Source organism: Schistocerca piceifrons, chromosome 11 (genome assembly GCF_021461385.2).
Source record: "Schistocerca piceifrons isolate TAMUIC-IGC-003096 chromosome 11, iqSchPice1.1, whole genome shotgun sequence".
Taxonomy (NCBI): domain Eukaryota; kingdom Metazoa; phylum Arthropoda; class Insecta; order Orthoptera; family Acrididae; genus Schistocerca; species Schistocerca piceifrons.
Genome location: NC_060148.1, coordinates 128,297,068 through 128,319,842, shown reverse-complemented (window position 1 = coordinate 128,319,842; position 22,775 = coordinate 128,297,068). Strand labels below are relative to the sequence as shown.

The window sequence follows — 22,775 nt, the reverse complement described above, 5'->3', positions numbered from 1 at the left end:
TGAACTTTGAATACCACTATTTAGTGTTTTCAGATATTAAAACTGTTAAATTTAATTACATTATATTAACGATTTTATGTAGACGTAGTTGCGGATGCTTACTGTCACGAGATTGTTTTTTCTTGGTCATTGCTTATAACAGCATTTACGTCACGCAACCACACTAGTTAAATGCAAGGCCCCAATTCATGATTATTAAATATGGCTAAAAAGTGCCTGAAATTTACATCACAAACGAAAGTGCTAGGCTCAGAACCCACGCAATATTTTACGACCTAATTTCTAAACAATACGTGGATTTATTCGGAGAAAACTGTAAAAGCATTTAATTAGAAAAAAATAATTTTCAAACACAAGACGCCATACCTTGGCAGTCCTGGCTGAGTCGGAAGGCCTGTGGGAAATGAACATTTTTAATGTACGAGGTGCATTCAAGTTCTAAGGCCTCCAATTTTTTTTCTCCAGACTGGAAAGAGATAGAAACATGCACATTGTTTTAAAATGAGGCTGCGTTCATTGTCAATACGTCCCAGAGATGGCAGCACCGTACGGCAGATGGAATTTTACTGCCAGCAGCGAGAATGAGAACTGTTTTAAATACTTAAAATGGCGACGTTTTCCTTACTTGAACAGCATGCAATCATTCGTTTTCTGAATTTGCGTGGTGTGAAACCAATTGAAATTCATCGACAGTTGAAGGAGACATGTGGTGATGGAGTTATGGATGTGTCAAAAGTGTGTTTGTGGGTGCGACAGTTTAATGAATGCAGAACATCGTGTGACAACAAACCGAAACAACCTAAGGCTCGCACAAGCCGGTCTGACGACATGATCGAGAAAGTGGAGAGAATTGTTTTGGGGGATCGCCGAATGACTGTTGAACAGATCGCCTCCAGAGTTGGCATTTCTGTGGGTTCTGTGCACACAATCCTGCATGACTACCTGAAAATGCGAAAAGTGTCATCCAGGTGGGTGCCACGAATGCTGGCTGACGGACGACCACACGGCTGCCCGTGTGGCATGTTGCCAAGCAATGTTGACGCGCAACGACAGCATTTCGTCAGTTGTGACAATGGATGAGACGTGAATGCCATTTTTCAATCCAGAAACAAAGTGCCAGTCAGCTCAATGGAAGCACATAGATTCACCGCCACCAAAAAAATTTCGGGTAAGCGCCGGTGCTGAAAAAATGATGGTGTCCATGTTCTGGGACAGCGAGGGCGTAATCCTTACCCATTGCGTTCCAAAGGGCACTACGGTAACATATGTATCCTACGAAAATGTTTTGAAGAACAAATTCCCTCCTGCACCGCAACAAGAACGTCCAGAAAAGACTGCGCGTGTGCTGTTTCACCGAGACATCGCACCCGCACATCGAGCTAACGTTACTCAACAGTTTCTTCGTGATAACTTTTAAGTGATTCCTCATGCTCCCTACTCACCTGACCTGGCTCCTAGTGACTTTTGGCTTTTTCCAACAATGAAAGACACTCTCCGTGGCCGCACATTCACCAGCCGTGCTGCTATTGCCTCAGCGATTTTCCAGTGGTCAAAACAGACTCCTAAAGAAGCCTTCGCCACTGCCACGGAATCATGGCGTCAGCGTTGTGAAAAATGTGTACGTCTGCAGGGCGATTACATGGAGAAGTAGCGCCAGTTTCATCGATTTCAGGTGAGTAGTTAATTAGAAAAAGAATCAGAGGCCTTAGAACTTGAATGCACCTCGTAATGAATAACATGGTATCTACATTTTACATTCACAAATAACATGGTATCTACCATATAATTGGTCTCAATGTGTTATGTATTGTTTCTTTTTTCTAACTAAAAAGATTTATTTCCATTTTGTAACCTCAACAGTGCATTCCTTAAGGGTGGCAGGACATTATATGGGCCGACTTTGAGCAGGAGAGGCACCACAGGATATTTTAATTTCCAATGTCTATACTTTTGCAAATCCATAGAACTTTGTCAGCATGACCAACTTCTTTAATTTATGAAAAAATTAGTGAGCCGTTAAACTTCATGTTTAGAAAAAACTAATTTTGTAGTTAATTATCTCAATTTTTACCACAGTTTTACATAGACTTGGAAAATTCTAGAGTTTCATACACCTGTAAGTATGGTTTGCATCGTGTGCAAAAATTATCAAAGAATCTGTTACTTACGAACAAAAGTGTATACCTATAGCAACAAATGCAGCCAATAATAAGTCAATAAATGATGAAATTTCACATGTAAAAAAAATTATTCTGCTATGTTTTTAAACTTACACTGCTATTAGTGTGAATCCAGAATCCTTCCTGGTCATTCTGACAGTTTTATGAATTTATTTGTAAAAGTATACACAGTGGAAACTGCTGCTCCAAGTCGGCCCCTTTGATGTCCTACCCTCATTAATGTTCAAATACTTAGTTAAAACTTGAAGAAAAGATGTAACATAGTAAAATGTGTAGTTATATTTTTATGAAACTGCATATTCTAATATCTCCAAAGCACTAAAATGTCAGTTACGGTGTTTTATGCCCGAGCCCCTCATTTCATTCCCCTCGTCCCACGTAGGCAAGGGGTGGGATGTCAGCGGATACAAGTCGCCACTCTTCAGCCATATGGAAGCAAAACGCTTAAAACAATATAAAATTGGACATGAAAGTTGACAAAATGTATGTTTATCATAATAAAGACATATATTCACTGGCATAATGTAAAACATAAAAGGTAGATTTTTGCTGATCAATTAAAATATATGGCAAGTGAATGTTTCACAAAAGATAAAAGACAGAGGGACAGCTACATAAGTTAAAAAAGTGTTGACTGATACAGGTAGCAACACAGATGACTGACATGAGGAGTGGGCTTAGACTGCCAGGAAGAGGAGTATCACTGGAATGTAGCAGTTCAGGTAAGGTGTAAGAGAGTGTTTGTTTGGGCGGATCTTTGGAGGAGGAATTTGGGGGAGTGAAGAGGGATAATGTTCCAGACCAAGGCTTAGGATGTGTGTGGAGAGGAAGGGAGGGGGGGGAGGTTCTTTTCGATCTGGTAGGATGGGTGTACATCAGTATATCAGGGCAGATATCATAGTGAAGTAAGGGAAGGCGATTAATGTTTCATTGGGAGAGGACATAGAGAGTGTGGAGGTGTCGCATTGGGGATTGTGGTGGCAAAGGTGTGGCAGTATACCAGGAGCAGTGAGCAGGGAGGAGGGAGGAAACTAAGGGGTGGGTAGTGTCGAGTTCACGGCTAATGTAGGATATTCGGAGGTGTTCAAGGTGGAAGAGGAAAGTTGGTACACAACGCGGGTGAGGGAGGGTAAGCAAATTCGAAAGCCTAGGTGGAGTCTACATCTACATCTACATGATTACTCTGCAATTCACATTTAAGTGCTTGGCAGAGGGTTCGTCGAACCACAATCATACTATCTCCCTACCATTCCACTCCCGAACAGCGCGCGGGAAAACGAACACCTAAACCTTTCTGTTCCAGCTCTGATTTCTCTTATTTTATTTTGATGATCATTCCTACCTATGTAGGTTGGGCTCAACAAAATATTCTCGCATTGGGAAGAGAAAGTTGGTGACAAATTTCGTAAATAGATCTCGCCGCGACGAAAAACGTCTTTGCTTTAATGACTTCCATCCCAAGTCACGTATCACATCTGCCACACTCTCTCCCCTATTACGTGATAATACAAAACGAGCTGCCCTTTTTTGCACCCTTTCGATGTCCTCCGTCAATGTCACCTGGTCAGGATCCCACACCGCGCAGCAATATTCTAACAGAGGACGAACGAGTGTAGTGCAAGCTGTCTCTTTACTGGACTTGTTGCATCTTCTAAGTGTCCTGCCAATGAAATGCAACCTTTGGCTCGCCTTCCCCACAATATTATCTATGTGGTCTTTCCAACTGAAGTTGTTTGTAATTTTAACACCCGGGTACTTAGTTGAATTGACAGCCTCGAGAATTGTACTATTTATCAAGTAATCGAATTCCAACAGATTTCTTTTGGAACTTGTGTGGATCACCTCACACTTTTCATTACTTAGCGTCAACTGCCACCTGCCACACCATACAGCAATCTTTTCTAAATCGCTTTGCAACTGATACTGGTCTTCGGATGACCTTACTAGACCATAAATTACAGAATCATCTGCAAACAACCTAAGACAACTGCTACGATTGTCACCCAGGTCATTTACATAGATCAGGAACAGCAGCGGTTCCCAGGACGCTACCCTGGAGAACACCTGATATCACTTCAGTTTTACTCGATGATTTGCCGTCTATTACTGTGAACTGCGACCTTCCTGACAGGAAATGACGAATCCAGTTGCACAACTGAGACGATACCCCATAGGCCCGCAGCTTGTTCAAAAGTCGCTTGTGAGGAACGGTGTCAAAAGCTTTCCGGAAATCTAGAAATATGGAATCAGCTTGAGATCCCTTGTCGATAGCGGCCATTATTTCGCACGAATAAAGAGGTAGCTGCATTGCACAAGAACGATGTTTTCTGAAACCATGCTGATTACGTACCAATAGATCATTCCCTTCGAGGTGATTCATAATGTTTGAATACAGTATATGCTCCAAAACCCTACTGCAAACCGACGCCAATGATATAGGTCTGTAGTTCGATGGATTACTCCTACTACCCTTCTTAAACACTGGTGCGACCTGCGCAATTTTCCAATCTGCAGGTACAGATCTATCGGTGAGCGAGTGGTTGTATATGATTGCTAAGTAGGGAGCTATTTTATCAGCGTAATCTGAAAGGAACCTAATCGGTATACAATCTGGACCTGAAGACTCGCCCGTATCAAGCGATTTGAGTTGCTTCGCAACCCCTAAGATATCTACTTCTAAGAAACTCATGCTATCAGCTGTTCGTGTTTCAAATTCTGGAATATTCTATTCGTCTTTCCTGGTGAAGGAATTTCGGAAAGCTGTGTTCAATAACTCCACTTTAGCGGCACAGTCGTCGGTAACAGTACCATCGGCACTGTGCGGCGAAGGTATTGACTGCGTCTTGCCGCTTGTTTACTTTACATACGAACAGAATTTCTTCGGATTTTTTACCAAATTTCGAGACAGTGTTTCGTTGTGGAACCTACTGAAGGCATCTTGCATTGAAGTCCGTGCCAAATTTCGCGCGTCTTAAATTTTAGCCAATCTTCCGGATTTCGCGTTCTTCTGAACTTCGCATGCTTTTCCGTTGCCTCTGCAACAACGTTCGGACCTGTTTTGTGTACCATGGGGGATCAGTTCCATCTCTTACCAATTTATGAGGTATGAATCTCTCAATTGCTGTTGCTACCATATCTTTGAATTTGAGCCACATCTCATCTACATTTGCATAGTCAGTTCGGAAGGAATGGAGATTGTCTCTTAGGAAGGCTTTTAGCGACACTTTATCCGCTTTTTTAAATAAAATTATTTTGCGTTTGTTTCTGGTGGATTTGGAAGAAACGGTATTGAGCCTAGCTATAACGACCTTGTGATCACTAATCCCTGTATCAGTCATGATGCTCTCTATTAGCTCTGGATTGTTTGTGGCTAAGAGGTCAAGTGTGTTTTCGCAACCATTTACAATTTGCGTGGGTTCGTGGACTAACTGCTCGAAATAATTATCGGAGAAAGCATTTAGGACAATCTCGGAAGATGTTTTCTGCCTACCACCGGTTTTGAACAAGTATTTTTGCCAACATATCGAGGGAAGGTTGAAGTCCCCACCAACTATAACCGTATGAGTGGGGTATTTATTTGTTAATAGACTCAGATTTTCTCTGAACTGTTCTGCAACTATATCATCAGAGTCTGGGGGTCGGTAGAAGGAGCCAGTTATTGACTTAGTTCGGCTGTTAAGTATAACCTCCACCCATACCAATTCGCACGGAGTATCTACTTCGACTTCACTACAAGATAAACCACTACTGACAGATCCAAACACTCCACCACCAATTCTGCCTGATCTATGTTTCCTGAACACCGTCTGAGACTTTGTAAAAATTTCCGCAGAACTTATTTCAGGCTTTAGCCAGCTTTCTGTACCTATAACGATTTCAGTTTCTGTGCTTTCTACTAGCGCTCGAAGCTCAGGGACTTTCCCAGCACAACTACAACAATTTACTACTACAATTCCGACTGTTCCTTGATCCAAGCATGTCCTGTATTTGCCATGCACCCTTTGAGATTGCAGCCCACCCCGTACTTTCTCGAGGCCTTCTAACCTAAAAAACCGCCCAGTCCACGCCACACTGCCTCCGCTACCTGTGTAGCCGCCAGATGAGTGTAGTGAACTCCTGACCTACGCAGCAGAACCCGAAACCCCACCACCCTATGCCGCAGCCCATGCAGAGAGTGATAAAACGATGGAGGAGCGGAACTCCATGATACATTTAAATATAAAGGCCATCATTTTAAAGGAAGACAATATGCATTTTTTAAATTATTTTTCAAACAAAGCAAGCAACTGTCAACTAGCTGATATCACATGTGGGCCATGTCAAAACAACCAAGACCTTAACATAAATAACATATTTTCTAACCATGTTGGATGGAGTGGGGATGGACAGGTAGGGGAGGGGATAAGGGGTCACTAAGGGCAGGGAAATGGCAGATGAGGCGGGTGAGGGGTCAGGAGGAGGTGAGTAGTACAATAGGCAAGGACTGGTGGGTGGAGGAACTATTGTACTTGAATTAACTTCGCCAGTCAAGTAGAATAAAACCCACCAAATAGGGGCTTCAACAGATTAGAGCGAAATCCAATACAGCATCTTGCAAGTTGTACTCATGCTGAGCCTTCCAGATGCCCATTTGAACTGTAGAAGCTCATCCACATGAGCTAACGACATTTCATGGTGCAGTCGTAACTACAATGTGTTCAGAAAACATCAGTCAGTATCAACAGTTTAAATATTTTGATTGTTGTTACATGTGAAAATTTAAATTCTGTAAGTCATATCTGAGAAATGTAAATTTTGGGGCAACTCCACCTCAGAGCCTTTAACTATGACCTATACCTACTCTTTAATGTGTCTTGTTCTGAAATTTTTACCTATCTGTCCCATATATACTGAATCACAATCTATGCACATTAACTGGTATATGCCTGCTTTGTTGATATCTTGTATGGTGTGTTCGATGTTTTTAATCTTTTCTGTGGTGTATGTTTTATTCTGTATGCCACATGTATTCCTTGCATTCTCTGTTTGTGGGTTATTTTGTTATCAAATCTCAGTGTGTGTCTTGGTTTCCTGTAATTTGTGGTTTTTTGAGCTTAGTTTTTATTAAGTTTTCGGTCTACATTTTTCGATGCAAGCTGGTTGCCCACACTGTTGGTAAGTCTCATAGGATTTTAACTGCACCACCTCAGTCTGTTAGCTGACCATGTACTGTCCCCAGCTGATAGGTCAGAAAAGCAAAATTAGTTTCTGCCAGATTTAATTACACATTACCCACGAGTATCTCTTATTACTGTCTAAAGCTGCTTGTTAACCTCTTCAGCACGCTTATTAAATGCTTCAGCTTGCTTAATAGTTGCTTTACCTTATCTGTCTATTTTGCAGTTATTGCTTTCAGTCTGACTATAAATCCTTTTAATACCCATTAACATCGACATGACAACATCTAACTGATTTGAGAAGTGCTACCAGACTTTCCAGAATGTATTTTAGATCTGCAGTGGAGTGTGTTGATTTGAAACTTTCTGGTGGGTTAAAGCTGAATGCTTGGCGGAGACTCTAATGCAAGACCTCTGCAAAACAGATTCTGGGCTGTACACCTGGTCCAGTACACAGTTTCAAATTCTGGAGCGTTTGGCGCATCACTTCCCTGAGTAGCCTTTGTACATTAGATTGAAATAAACACCGGTTCAACTGTTGTGGAAACCTTTTGAGGTTTGCCTTTAGGCATTCACACTGTGAGCTTCACCCTTAGGGTGTGTTTACACCTGTGCGACTCGCGCCTAGTCACCATGTGCCTGTGCTTGCCTGTCACACAAGCAGAGGCATGCATGTAGGTCCATGCCTGTTCCTCGACATCTGGGGGTGCGGGTGATTCCATTCACACCTGTGTTCACACTGGGCGCTTCTGGTTCCATGTGGGGGCAGGCTGCAGCCACACGGTGACTAGCTGTAAGGCACACAGATGTAAACACACCTTTAGTACAGCTTTTGAAGATTGCAGCAGAAGGCAGTCTCTAACATACAACAATTTTGATACAAGGATTTTGTGGGCCTGCAATAGAAGCACTTTTAAGCGCCATTGGGGGGGGGGGGGGGGGGGGTAAAAACGGCATCTGTGGAAAGGTGTTTAAATATTTAAAGCCAAGCAACATGAAATACTCAAGAGTGGAAAAAGTTATTTTTTTCACAAAATCTATTGAAATCCAAGCCACATATATCATTACTATTGCCCCTGACTGCCAGGTTGTTTCCATAAGAGTGTGCAAAAATTTAACAGGAGAGAGGATGCTTCACTGAGCAACTTGAGGCAGGGGACATGGGGTCCAAGAATTCGGCTTAAGAGTAGTAGTAGCAGTTGGTATTCTGCCTTAGGGCAGGTCTTGTCATGGATTGAGCCTCTTCCACTTTTGTCTGTCCATAGCCAGTCTTTTCACTTTTGAATATTTACCTCCTTTGATATTGTCCAGCATCTTCTCTTTCCTCTTCCCTTTTTCCCGCCGCCACTCCTATTCCTTCCTTCAATGAACAGTCCCTCCTCAAACAATGTCCAATCCAGTTCCGTTTTCTCTTTCTAATGACTTTCAGCATGTTTCTCTCTTCTCCAGCTCTTCTTAGCACTTCCTCATTCCTTACTCGGTCTTCCCATTTCGCTTTTTCCATTCTTCTCCTTATCCACATCTCAAGTGCCCCCAATCTTCTTTCCTCAATGTCCAGGTCTCCACACCATACAGTGCAACGCTCTAGATGTAGCACTTGGCAAGTCTTTTCCTCAGATCTTTGTTTAGCGGTCCACAAAGTAATTTCTGTATCCTGTTGAATCCCTCTTCTACCATTACAATTATTTTCCTAATATCTATTGAGCAATACATATAATCCATTATTACACTTCCCAAGTAATTGAAGTTACTCACTTGCTCTATTTCCTCTCCCCATATTTTCATACAGCATTTTCTCCTGTTTCCTCCAGTTACCATGCTTTTCTTTTTCTTCTTGTTAATCTTCATTCCATATTCTTCTAATTGTGTGTTTAGATCATCTAACATTTGTTCCATCTCTCTTGCACAATCTGTCATCACAACCATGTCGTCTGCAAATCTTGTACACTCCACACTGACTCCCTGTACAAACTCCTCTCCTTCCATCAAAACTTTCATTAATAATTTCCTCCAGATAGGTATTGAACAGTGTTGGTGATAAACAACAACCTTGTCTTAGACCTCTTCCCAGTTCAATTTCTTCACTCGTCACACCACCTATTCTTACTCTTGCTCTATGGCTGAAATATAAATTTCTAATTAGCCGTCTATCCCTCCAGTCAACTCCATGTTTCCTTAGGATTTCCATCAGTTTGTCCCATCTGACAGTCAAAATCCTCCTCAAGATCAACGAACACAACTTACACCTTCCTTCTCTTCTCCACGTACCTCTCTCCCTTATCACTCTCAGTCGCCCAACGGTATCTAGTTCCCACTCCTTGCCTGAAACCAAATTGTTCATCTCCTATTACGCAAGTCAGCTTTCCATATAGCCTTCTGTTGAGCGTCGTTGGCAAGACTTTGGCTGCATGTGATATCAGGCTCACTTAAGAAGATAACAAGAATAAAACCACATTACTGTGCACATTTTTATTTACTTTAGTTACAGGTAACTGCGAACACCATTATTGGCATAATGAACATAACATTTGTACTTTATCTTACAAAATGTGCTGAAACTGACGGCCATCAACCTCAATGCAAGCTGACATCGACAAAGAAGAGTCTGACTCACCCTGACAAATATCCCTGGTGTGTTTCGAATCACATCACAGGCAGCTACAATTCCAGCAACTAATTCCTTCTCATACACAAGTATCTTTAGCAAGAAATTTTAGGAAATCGTTCCCTGTACAGCCTCTCAGCAGTGAGAGCATTGTGATGTCCTTTCCCATAGACAAGATGGATGCCTGTGAGCTCCACTGCTGCTTCATCATATTGTTCTGTACGTCTCTGCATAGCACTGAGTAATGAATGGGTTTGTCATTGATTCATAGCACATTCTGTCACGGAACAATTTAAATACCATACAACAGAGCCATCTTATGGCAAGTAAAATAAACAAACCAGTATCATGACTTTTTAGCAATCAGGCTCATCGTCCTTGTTTCCTTGCAGGAAATAAAGTAGTAAATTAACAGCACAGTAAGTGTAAACTTGTACACATATTAGTTGTAAATAATCTGGAAACAGTAATGCTAGACAAAGTGGTAGACAAGGTTACTTCCACATCTCTGCAAGCTGGCTTCTCTGATCCCAGGTTCCCTACGTCAAACTGTTCTCTTTGTCCTGCAACATCTTTGCATGCTCTTACAAAAACACCCTGTATACTTCACACATATCACATTAGCCATAACATGTAAGTTCATTTTTATGCTTATTTCTAATGTAACAAAAAGAACAGAGTAATTAAACCTGTTGCACAATTCAAAAGGGTGATGATAAAAATAAAATTAAATAGCTCATTTTGCACTGTATAATGTTATGTACATAATGAATGACAAGAAAAAATTATCACAGAGTCAACAGTGAAGATGCTACTCTGACATGGAGAGCTTGAATACAGTGGTGAAGAAATGGTGAGCCACATTAGACAGGTCAGGAGGCTGATTGTCCAAATGCAAGTCACACTGTTGTTGGGAACCTCATGGTCATCGGTGATGACAATGGCTCCTTTGATCGTCACTGCTCCACACCAGGCGAGAACCATGATCCTTCACTTGAAGTCACCTGCAGAGTTTCCAGTTGATAGTCCACTAATCGTGGGTAAAAAAATGTAACATTGAATTAAAATTTTCACTGTTATCATTTTTTATTATTTTGTTTCATATTTAGCTGGAAATGATAAATATTTTTTACCACATGTGTACCTAATTTTTAATATATTTTAAATTAGAGACTAACTGAACTAGAAAGAATTTTGTGCCAACCATACAGATCCTCTTACAGATCAATACTCACTGCACAAATCCTTACCGGGCAAGTAAGTTGTAAAGCAAGCTTAATGAGATATCTTGAGGACATACTCTTTACTGAACACCCTCTACTTTTCAGTGTGAGAAATATCTTTTATTAATTGTACATGTGCATCAGATTTTAGTGTACATTGGGTGACAAAAGTGATGAGATAGCAGGATGCACATAAAAAGATGACAGTAATAAAGAATACACAAGGTATGTAGCAAAACAACAGTGCATTGGTGGATCTGTGATTTTTACTCAGGTAATTCATGTGAAAAGGCTTCCAATGTGATTACGGCTGCACAGTGGGAATTAATAGACTTTGAAAAGACCAGGGAATGGTACTTTGAGCTAGATGCATGGAACATTCCATGTTGGAAAATGATGATGTTATGGTCTTCAGACCAGAGACTGGTTTGATGCAGCTCTCCATGCTAGTCCATCCTGTGCAAGCTGCAGCTTCTCCGAGTATGTACTGCAACGTACATCCTTCTCAATCTGCTTAGTGTATTCATCTCTCTGTCTCCCTCTGCGATTTTTTCCCTCCACACTTCCCTCCAACAACGAATTGGTGATCCTTTGATGCCTTAGAACATGTCCTATCAACAGATCCCTTCTTATAGTCAAGTTGTGCCACAAATTCCTCTTTTCCCTAATTCTATTCAGTACCTCCTCATTAGTTACATGAACTACCCATCTAATCTTCAGCATTCTTGAGTAGCACCACATTTCGAAAACTTCTATTCTCTCCTTGTCTAAACTACTTATCGCCTATGTTTCACTTCCATACATGGCTACACTCCATACAAATACTTTCAGAAACGACTTCCTGCCACTTAAATCTATACTCGATGTTAACAAATTTCTCTGCAGAAACGCTTTCCTTGCCATAGCCAGTCTACATTTCATATCCCCTCTACTTCGACCATCATCAGTTATTTTGCTCCACAAATAGCAAAACTCCTTTACTACTTTAAGTGTCTCATTTCCTAATCTAATTCCCTCAGCATCACCCGATTTAATTCGACTACATTCCATTATCCTCGTTTCGCTTTTGTTTATGTTCATCTTATATCCTCTTTTAAGACACTGTCCATTCCGTTCAGATTCTCGTCCAAGTCCTTTGCTGTCTCTGACAGAATTACGATGTCATTGGCATATCTTCTCCATGGATTTTAATTTCTATTCCGAACTTTTATTTCCTTTAGTGCTTGCTCAGTGCACAGATTGAATAACATTGGGGATAGGCTACAACCCTGTCTCATTCCCTTCCCAACCACTGCTTCCCCTTCATACCCCTCGACTATCGTAACTGCCATCTTGTTTCTGTACAAATTGTAAATAGCCTTTCGCTCCCTGTATTTCATCCCTGCCCCTTCAGAATTTAAGAGAGAGTGTTGCAGTCAACATTGTCTAAAGCTTTTTCTAGTTCTACAAATGCTAGAAACGTAGGTTTGCCTTTCCTTAATCTATCTTCTAACGAAACGTCTTAGGGTCAGTATTGCCTCACATGTTTCAACATTTCTACAGAATCAAACCGATCTTCCCTGAGGTCGGCTTCTACCAGTTTTTCCATTCGTCCGTAAAGAATTCGTTTTATTATTTTGTGGCCGTGACTTATTAAACTGATAGTTTGGTAATTCTCGCAGCTGTCAACACCTGCTATCTTAGCTATTCGAATTATTATATTGTTCTTGAAGTCTGAAAGTATATCGCCCGTCTCATGCATATTCCTCACTAGATGGTAGACTTTTGTCAGGACTGGCTCTCCCAAGGCCGTCAGTAGTCCTAATGGAATGTTGTCTACTCCCGAGGCCTTGTTTCGACTCTGGTCTTTCAGCGCTCTGTCAAACTCTTCACACAGTATCTTATCTCCCATTTCATCTTCACCTACGTCCTCTTCCATTTCCATAATATTATCCTCAAGTACATTGGCCTTGTATAGACCCTCTATATACTCCTTCGACCTTTCTGCTTTCCCTTCTTTGCTTCGGACTGGTTTTCCATCTGAGCTCTTGATATTCATACAAGTGGTTCTGTTTTCTCCAAAGGTCTCTAGTTTTCTGTAGGCAGTATCTACTTACCTCCTAGTGACAGTGGAAAGTGTTAGGAAGTCAATATTATGAGAGCCACATTATTGAGAGCGTGTTGAGGAGACCAAATTTCAGGTATTGCCTCTCACCATGGACAAAGTCCTGGCCGATGTCCTTCACTTAATTACCGAGAGTATCAGCGTTATCATAGGTGTCAGTGCTGATATACACGCAATACTGCATGAAGTAACTGCGGAAATCAGTGTGGGATGTATGATCAACATATCCAGTAGGACAATGCAGCAAAATTTGGGTTTATGGGCTATGGCAGGCCTTTGTTAACAGCACGACGTCGCCTACAGCACCTCTCCTGGGCTCGTGGCCAAATCAGTTGTATCCTAGATGGCTGGAGGAACGTGGCCTGCTCAGATGAGTCCCTGTCTCAGTTGGTAGGGTTCAAATGTGGCGCAGATCCTATGAAGCCGTGGATCCTAGTTGTCAACAAGACACTGTGTAAGCTGGTGGTGGCTCCACAATGGTGTCAGTGCATTTACATGGAATGGACTGGGTTCTCTGGTTCAAATGAACCAGTATTGATTGAAAATGGTTGTGTTCAGCTTCCTGGAGACCATTTTCAGCCAGAGTTCATGTTCACAAAAAAAGATGGAATTTTTATGGATGACAGTGCGCTATGTCACTGGATCACAGTTGTTTGTCACTTTTGAATACATTGTGAGAGCAGACAATGATCAATGTTATTACTAATAGTTATTATTAAAAACAGTCTTGACCACAAACTTACTTATTCTGGTAACCGGGTTCGACCTCGCCTGTGGTGATCTTCAGACCTACAAGTCAAATAGAAAATCTGATCAGAGGGCTACATACATTATAGAAAATTATATAGGACTACAAAGTCATAAAACGATGAATTACGAAAATGCCATATGAGCAGGAGTCTCCTTCTGATGGCAAATCACTTCTCGATAGAGCAGTGCACGTGATACACTCTGAGGGTTACATTTCAAAGAATTTGAAAATATTACATAATGTACCTAAAGGGCTTCTGCTAAATACTTAGGAAGACACTGAAATATATTCACTTTATAAAAGTAAACCGTTATCTGTTTTAAATGAGCAGCTTGAATTCAAAGACAAACTTTCCTTTGAGCTTTTTTGACGATTTGCTTTGGAATGCTCACTCTTCTGTCATTTGTTAATAAATTTTTGAAACCTTCATAAAACATTGTACACTTTGTAACCTTTATTATTTTGCCAGATATTATTTTATGACAATGTGTTTTTAGAATCTTTACTTCTGTCTTGCTTTAAGACTGCATAACGCAAATTCAAATCTTTTTAATATTTTGATACTACGGCTCGTAATATTGTATTTCAAATTCCCTCTACTTCCTGACTAACGGTATATACACGATTTATGTTTCTATATTTGTTTCATAAATAGTTTTTATATAATTATGTGCAAGTGATCTTATTCTATGATAACAGTCTGTCTCATAAGTTTCAGCCACTCCAGTTTTTCCTTTTCCTTTACAGTTTATGAAGAAACAAAAGTTAATATAAACTGTTAGTATGTATATAATGTTGTGCATATATTTTATTGACCAATAATGCATGTCACGTGCTTCAGTGTTTGTCACAGGTACCTGTTAATTTCGTACCTTACAGTGTCATTGTTTTATTCTTAGTCTTCTAGTACAATTTTTTGACTTTAACTATATTTTTGTTTATAAGACTGTCATGTAAAACAGAACATAGGAATGGCCTTTAATATTGTCACATCTAACATTTGTAATACATATAGGAGCGTCATAGGCTGTATTTTAAGAATATGCACAAGTACCGTGCGCTCCCGATTACGTTCTTTCTCAGTTTTCATCTGCAAGAACTAATTATTATCTATCAAATAATCTATGCAAATGGATGTTTCTTGTTAAATTGTATCTGTGCAGCAGTTACTGCAACACGCCAGTTAACGATTTTTGCAGCCTCCTTCATGGAATGCTCCCTGCTAGAGCGTCTATCGTTTCGTAACAACATGCTGTTCATGGTACGTATCGATATTAGAACTACCTCGTTGGAGAGTAGCCGGCTGCCGCATCTCTGAGCGAGAGCGAGAGCTGTCCCTCAACTAGGAGGGTCGGCAGTCGCGCTCTTAGAGACCGCAGAGGCGAGTGCAATCAGGGAGCCCTCAGCTCGAAAATCCCCCCTAGGTTTGTCACCACCCAGTAGAGCCCTTCCACCCCCAGCACAACTTCCACTTGCAAGTGCATCTAAAGTCAGAAAAGCGCCACAGTGCTTCGACTGCTACTTCCGAAAGGTCAAATGGTTCAAATGGCTCCGAGCACTATGGGACTTAACTTCTGAGGTCATAAGTCCCCTAGAACTTAGAACTACTTAAACCTAACCACCCAGAGGACATCACACACATCCATGCTCGAGGCAGGATTCGAACCTGCGACCGTCTACATCTACATGATCACTCTGCAATTCACATTTAAGTGCTTGGCAGAGGGTTCATCGAACCACAATCATACTATCTCCCTACCATTCCACTCCCGAACAGCGCGCGGGAAAAACGAACACCTAAACCTTTCTGTTCCAGCTCTGATTTCTCTTATTTTATTTTCATGATCATTCCTACCTATGTAGGTTGGGCTCAACAAAATATTTTCGCATTCGGAAGAGAAAGTTGGTGACAAATTTCGTAAATAGATCTCGCCGCGACGAAAAACGTCTTTGCTTTAATGACTTCCATCCCAACTCGCGTATCGTATCTGCCACACTCTCTCCCCTATTACGTGATAATACAAAACGAGCTGCCTTTTTTTGCACCCTTTCGATGTCCTCCGTCAATCCCACCTGGTAAAGATTCCACACTGCGCAGCAATATTCTAACAGAGGACGAACGAGTGTAGTGTAAGCTGTCTCCTTAGTGGACTTGTTGCATCTTCTAAGTGTCCTGCCAATGAAACGCAACCTTCGGCCCGCCTTCCCAACAATATTATCTATGTGGTCTTTCCAACTGAAGTTGTTCGTGATATTAACACCCAGGTACTTAGTTGAATTGACAGCCTTGAGAATTGTACTATTTATCGAGAAATCGAATTCCAACGGATTTCTTTTGGAACTCGTGTCGATCACCTCACACTATTCGTTATTTAGCGTCAACTGCCACCTGCCACACCATACACCAATCTTTTCTAAATCGCTTTGCAACTGATACTGGTCTTCGGATGACCTTATTAGACGGTAAATTACAGCATCATCTGCTAACAACCATAGAGAACTGCTCAGATTGTCACCCAGGTCATTTATATAGATCAGGAACAGCAGAGGCCCCAGTACGCTTCCCTGGGGAACATTTTATACATTGTAACCTTTATTATTTTGCCAAATATTATTTTATGACTGACAATCTGTTTCTAGAATGTTTACTTCTGTCTTGCTTTAAGACTGCATAGTGCAAATTCAAATCCTTGTAATATTCTGATACTACAGCTTGTAGAATTGTATTTTAAATTCCCTCTACTTTCTGACTAACGGTATATACACGATTTATGTTTCTATATTTGTTTCATAAACAGTTTTTATATGCTTATGTGCAAGTGATCTACAGTAACAGTCTGTCTCGTAAGTTTTAGCCACTTCAGTTTTTCCTTTTCCTTTACATTTTATGAAGAAACAAAAGTTAATATAAACTGTTAGTATGTATATAATGTTGTGCATATATTTTATTGACCAATAATGCATGTCATGTGCTTCAGTGTATGTCACAGGTACCTGTTAAATCCGTACCTTACACTGTCACTGTTTTATTCTTAGTCTTTTAGTACTATTTTTATACTTTATATTTTTGTTTGTAAGACTCATGTAAAATAAAACATAGGAATGGCCTTTAATATTGTTACATGTAAAATTTGTAATATATATATGAGCGTCATAGGCAGTATTTTTAAGAATATATGCAAGTACTGTGCCCTCTCGATTACGTTCTTTCTCATTCTCATCTGCAAGAACTAATTATTATCTATCGAATAATCTATACAAATGGATGTCTCTTGTTACACCTTGAAATTATATCTGTGCAGTATTTACTACAACACGTCAGTTAACGATTTTTGCAGCCTCCTTAATGGAAAGCGCCCTGCTAGAGCGTCTATCGTTTCCATAACATGGAACGTTTGTCTATCGATATTACAACAACCTCGCTGGAGAGTAACCTGTTGCCACATCTTTGGAATGGCGTCTATACTTAATATGGCAACCAGAAGATTCTAAATGGTTCTCCAACAGGCCCAGAGAAGGCAACACATGTACTGTCCAAAAGATTTTTACTTTTAATTTTAGGTTTAATATTTTTACATATTTTATGTGATAATAGCTGTTGAACCAGCTAAGTTCCACGTATTTTTATGTTTCATTCTTGCCATAGTTCTTTTAATTACGAACTTTTTCGTTGTTATTTGACTTTTAACCCATTGGTTAGCGATGACATTTTGTTAAAAGTGGGCGGAGCCTCTGGTATGTAAGTAAGACTGTAAGTAGGCTGTTTATGATTTTTTATTGGTAACGCCACGTAGCGCTCTGTATGAAAATCACTGGCTGTGCTGTGTGCAGTATGTGGCTAGTTTGCATTGTTGTCTGCCATTGTAGTCTTGGGCAGCGGCAGCTGGATGTGGACAGCGCGTAGCATTGCGCAGTTGGATGTGAGCTGCCAGCAGTGGTGGATGTGGGGAGAGAGATGGCGGAAATTTGAGAGCCGATGATCTGGATGTGTGTCCATCAGAGAATACATTTGTAAGACTGTATGTCATGAAATGCTATATATATTATGACTTTTGAACACTATTAAGGTAAATACATTGTTTGTTCTTTATCAAAATCTTTCATTTGCTAACTATGCCTATCAGTAGTTAGTGCCTTCAGTAGTTTGAATCTTTTATTTAGCTGGCAGTAGTGGTGCTCGCTGTATTGCAGTAGTTCGAGTAACGAAGATTTTTGTGAGGTAAATGATTTGTGAAACGTATAGGTTAATGTTAGTCAGGGCCATTCTTTTGTAGGGATTATTGAAAGTCAGATTATTTTAAGCTAAAAACATAAGTAGCTATAATCCTAGGTAAATAAATGTATTAAAATAATCATTTAATAATTATAAAATAACATTATAGGTATTTAAATTTAATTAAATATATATTCAAATTATCCTAACCGAGATAAATTAATTAGAAATAACCAAAATAATACATAAACAAATTTAAAAAAAATATAAATGAAGTGCCTTGATAGGGTAAATCAAGTAAATAAAATTACCTTCATTAAAAATTACATAAGACAGAATTAAACTACCTCCTTTAGTATCAAAAACTAACGTGCATCATACACCTTAATGTAAAAAGGTAAGCTAAACAAGCTAATGGGTTCATACCCCATTTATAGAGGTATCAATCCTCTCCTTTTTAATGACCAACAACTCCACAAAACTTCTCTTCCTATCAACATTAATGAAAGGAACGATCCAGTCCATTTCATCAAACTCCTGATTATTATTAAATTATCTATAGAAATGATATGTTAATCGTTTCCCAAGATATCTAGTTTCTTAAGAAAAAATTTAATTTTTTGAAGTTAATTGTTTTTATTTAATTTTTTAGGTATAAATATTAACTTATTTATTCTTTAAGGGATAAGCTTTGAAGTTAATAATCTATAATTGATTTATAAAATATAATAGTAAGCTTTAAACCAGCTATCTTTAAGATTACGTTTTAATTCATTATTTTTTATTTTGATTTTATAAGTATTTTAGGTTTTTTATTAAGATTATTTATTTAATTTTAATTTTTGTAATAATGATAGAATTAGTATATTTATTTGTATGTAATTTTTACCTTGTGAATTTATTATAAGGAACTAGGCAAAATTGATTTCCGCCTGTTTATCAAAAACATGTCCTCTTGAAAATACTTTGAGGTCTGGCGTGCTCACTGAGTAGATTTTTAAAGAGCCGCGATATTTTGACCGTGCAAAGGTAGCATAATCATTAGTCTCTTAATTAGTGGCTGGAATGAATGGCTTGACGAGAAATCAACTGTCTCTTAATAAATTTTTGAATTTAACTTTTGAGGCAAAAGGCTTAAATCTTTCTTTAGGACGAGAAGACCCTATAGAGCTTAACATTTTATTTTTATATAGTTTTGTGTTTGTCTTTCTATATTTAATGATGTTTTGTTGGGGTGACATGAAGAATAAATAAACTCTTCATTATTATATCATTTATTAATGTTTGTTATTTTGATCCATAATTTATGATCATAAGATTAAGTTACCTTAGGGATAACAGCGTAATTGTTTTTGAGAGCTCATATCGACAAAGCAGATTGCGACCTTGATGTTGGATTAAGAAAAATTTTGGGTGCAGTAGCCCAGTAATTAGGTCTGTTCGACGTTTAAATTCTTACATGATCTTACATTGTGTGTCAGTTTAAGCACAGTCTTGTATAATTGTTCAGGGGACGTTGCAAGACGTGCACTTTTACTTTTTTTTAATACGCAAACTTAGCGACGCAGGGTTCCCCGACGGGCTCGTACGTCTCATACACTGATATCTCACGGACAGGAGTTTCAACACCAACGTGCAGGCAAACAATCGACACGACATGGTATCCAGGCAGGAGTACCCCAAGGAAACATCCTAGGGCGCTTACTGTTGAACCTCTACATTCACGACTTCCCAGCTACACACAACACGACGGTGGCAATCTACGCGGATGACACCGCCATCCTTGCGCAAGATTGGAAGCCGTCTAACATTAACTCACGACTACGTACTGCACACAGAAGGGCGGAGCCTTGGCTGGTGAAGTGGCGTGTTAGAGTAAACGTCGACAAGTGCGAGGCCGTTCTGTTCACTAGAAGACCGAAGCAACTGCGCAAACTTCAGCACTGCAACCCAATAACACTACACACACGCCCAATATGTTTCCGCGAGAAGGTCAAATACCTCGGTGTCTGGCTGGACAGGAAACTACTCGGGGGGGGGGGGGGGGGGGGGGGCACATTCAACACGTGACCAACAAAGCTAAGGCGAGGCTCAAACAACTCTACCCTATGCTTAACAGGCGTAGAACACTGAACAGGAGGGTGTCTAGGTCCACGTACATGACACTTATTAGACCCCCTGATGTATGCAGCCCCTGTCTGGGGATACACTGCGCCAACTCGCCTGCGCCGTCTGCAGCTCACACAGAACAAAGTACTCAAAATCGTAAGCAACGCTCCGCGCTACACACGCATCGCGGACCTTCACCGGGAATACCGGCTAGGTACCATCTTGCAGGTATTCCAAAACCTCTCCACACGACTGTACAATAACACGAGACACTCGCGCAACCCGTTTATCCTTTCTCTGGGTAACTACGACCACAACCATAGATGGAAGCATAACAGACCAAAGACACTACTGGCTAGGAACTAAACATCTGTGGTCCATAGCACGCTAACACGACAGTACTGGCGAGCCCCTGCAACACAGCTACTACTGGTAACCCAAGATGCTCCACCAGCCGAAAAACAGGCAACCGCAGGGAAACCGCACAGTACACAGCACGCAAACCAACCAAACACACACCCTACACTGTCTGTGAGCCGACCTATGACCGATCGCCCACTAATCTGTAACAACCTTGAACTGTTACAGGGACGCAGCAACGGCAGCAAGCGGCGCAACAACGACAAAGGTAACGATGCACGATACCTCGCACTAACACAACCACACCTTGCATGCACTGTCGCAGATAGCAAGCCGCTACTGCCCTTACTACCCGTCCTACTGTCGCAGAGGTTTTCTTTCCCTTGGCGCTTGCCTTGGCACTTTTTTTCCTCTGCCCTTACAACCGCTACCCTTCGATCGCTTTCGTCCACCTCCTGATGGACCATTTTAATGAGTAACCTTACCCAGACGCATGGATAACATCACAGCCCGCATCATGTGACTCCTGATTCAAAAACCAACATGTTATACAGAGGTGACAGTAGAACTTTTGGTTTGGTCACCACGTTGGTGTGGGCGTGGAGGGGCCCCATCCTTTGTTAAAATGCTCTTTCTATCAGTGATTTACCACAAGAAGGAGGCTCCTGCTCATACAGCACTTAGGTAATTGATCGTTTTATAACTTTGTAGTTGTGTGTAATTTTCTTTAATGTAACTACCCCTCTGGTCAGATTTTGTATTTGTCAAGTATGAAGATAACCACAGGCGTGGTCGAAACCGGTTAGAACAAACAAATCTGGGATCAAAACTGCTTTTAATAGTGACTGTTACAGTTGTTTGTGATTGGTTTTAAGAACATTCTGGGCAGTTCGACATGCATCCCACTGATCATTTAGGGTGCATAATCGAGCGCTTAGTTAATGCACAAAATCCTGCACCAGCAACACTTTCGTAATTACGGGTGGCTATAGAGGCAGCATGGCTCAGTGTATATGTGGAGGATTCCTACGACTTGTTGAGTTCATGGGACGTCGAGCTACTGCAGTTCACTGGGCAAAAGTAGGTCCGACACGATATTACGAGGTATCCCATGACTTTTGTCATCTCTGTCTGTATAATAGGTGTCTCTCGTAGCATTCATCAGGTGTATTTTCTCTGGAGTTTCGGGAAATACTGCGAATTCTACTTTTGTAATCTGTAGCTGGAGTCATCCCAAACAAATATTGCTAATCATATATTTCATGTGACGACCACTCTCTACGGAATGCAGTTCTTGTGTTTCTTGTCGTAAACAAAATGATTTTAAAGCGGAATATTACGTGTCCTTTCGACGAAACGGTCCCAAATTAGTCAAGTGTGATGTTCCTTATACAGGTACGAGTGTTGGAACTTAAATAGTGGCAACTGTTTATTCACAACCGACACAAAAGAGTTACATGTTCGCATCTTTTACTGTCCTTCAAAGTAGTCATCAGCTTTGTGTAGAATCTGTTGCCAGCGATGCGGAAGGCGTAGTCTACCGTTAGCACAACCTGTTCTGTTGATGGTGCAAATGGAGCAGTCTACTGCCTGTCGAGTCTCCGGAACAGTTCTCAAGCGAATGCTACGAAGTGGTTCCTTCATCTTCGGAATCGATTCAAAGTCACAAGGACCTAAGTCCGGGCGGTGTGATGACTGGTACAGTACTTCCCAGTCCCATCCACCGAACAGAGCAGCCACAGCTTGCGCTGTATGTGCCCGCGCATTCAAATGTTCAGATGTGTGTCAATTCCTAAGGGACCAAACTGCTTCGGTCATCGGTCCCTAGACTTACACGCTACTTAAACTAATCTGAACTAACTTATGCTAAGAACAACAAAATGGCTCTCAGCACTATGGGACTTAACCTCTGAGGTCATCAGTCCCCTAGAACTTAGAACTACTTAAGCCTACCTAACCTAAGGACATCACACATATCAATGCCCGAGGCAGGATTCGAACGTGCGACCGTACCGGCGTGCGGTTGCAGACTGAATCGCCTAGAACCGCTCGGCCACATCGGCTGGCTAAGAAC

General features: G+C 40.7%; 1 protein-coding gene across 2 annotated transcripts in view; it reads right to left on the bottom strand.

Annotated features, from left to right (window-relative positions):
* Positions 1-10,677: 10,677 nt before the first annotated feature.
* The window catches only part of LOC124720248 (speckle-type POZ protein-like), an 86,670-nt gene continuing 74,572 nt past the window's right edge, over positions 10,678-22,775 (bottom strand). The window contains exons 5-6 of one of the 2 annotated variants that reach the window (XM_047245566.1): positions 14,012-14,057; positions 10,678-10,971 (exon numbers count right to left, since the gene is read on the bottom strand). In XM_047245566.1, coding sequence (XP_047101522.1) covers positions 14,012-14,057 — 46 coding nt within the window. In that variant the 3' untranslated portion in view covers positions 10,678-10,971. The remainder of the gene's footprint in view (positions 10,972-14,011; positions 14,058-22,775) is intronic. The other variant, XM_047245567.1, reaches the window with a different exon arrangement.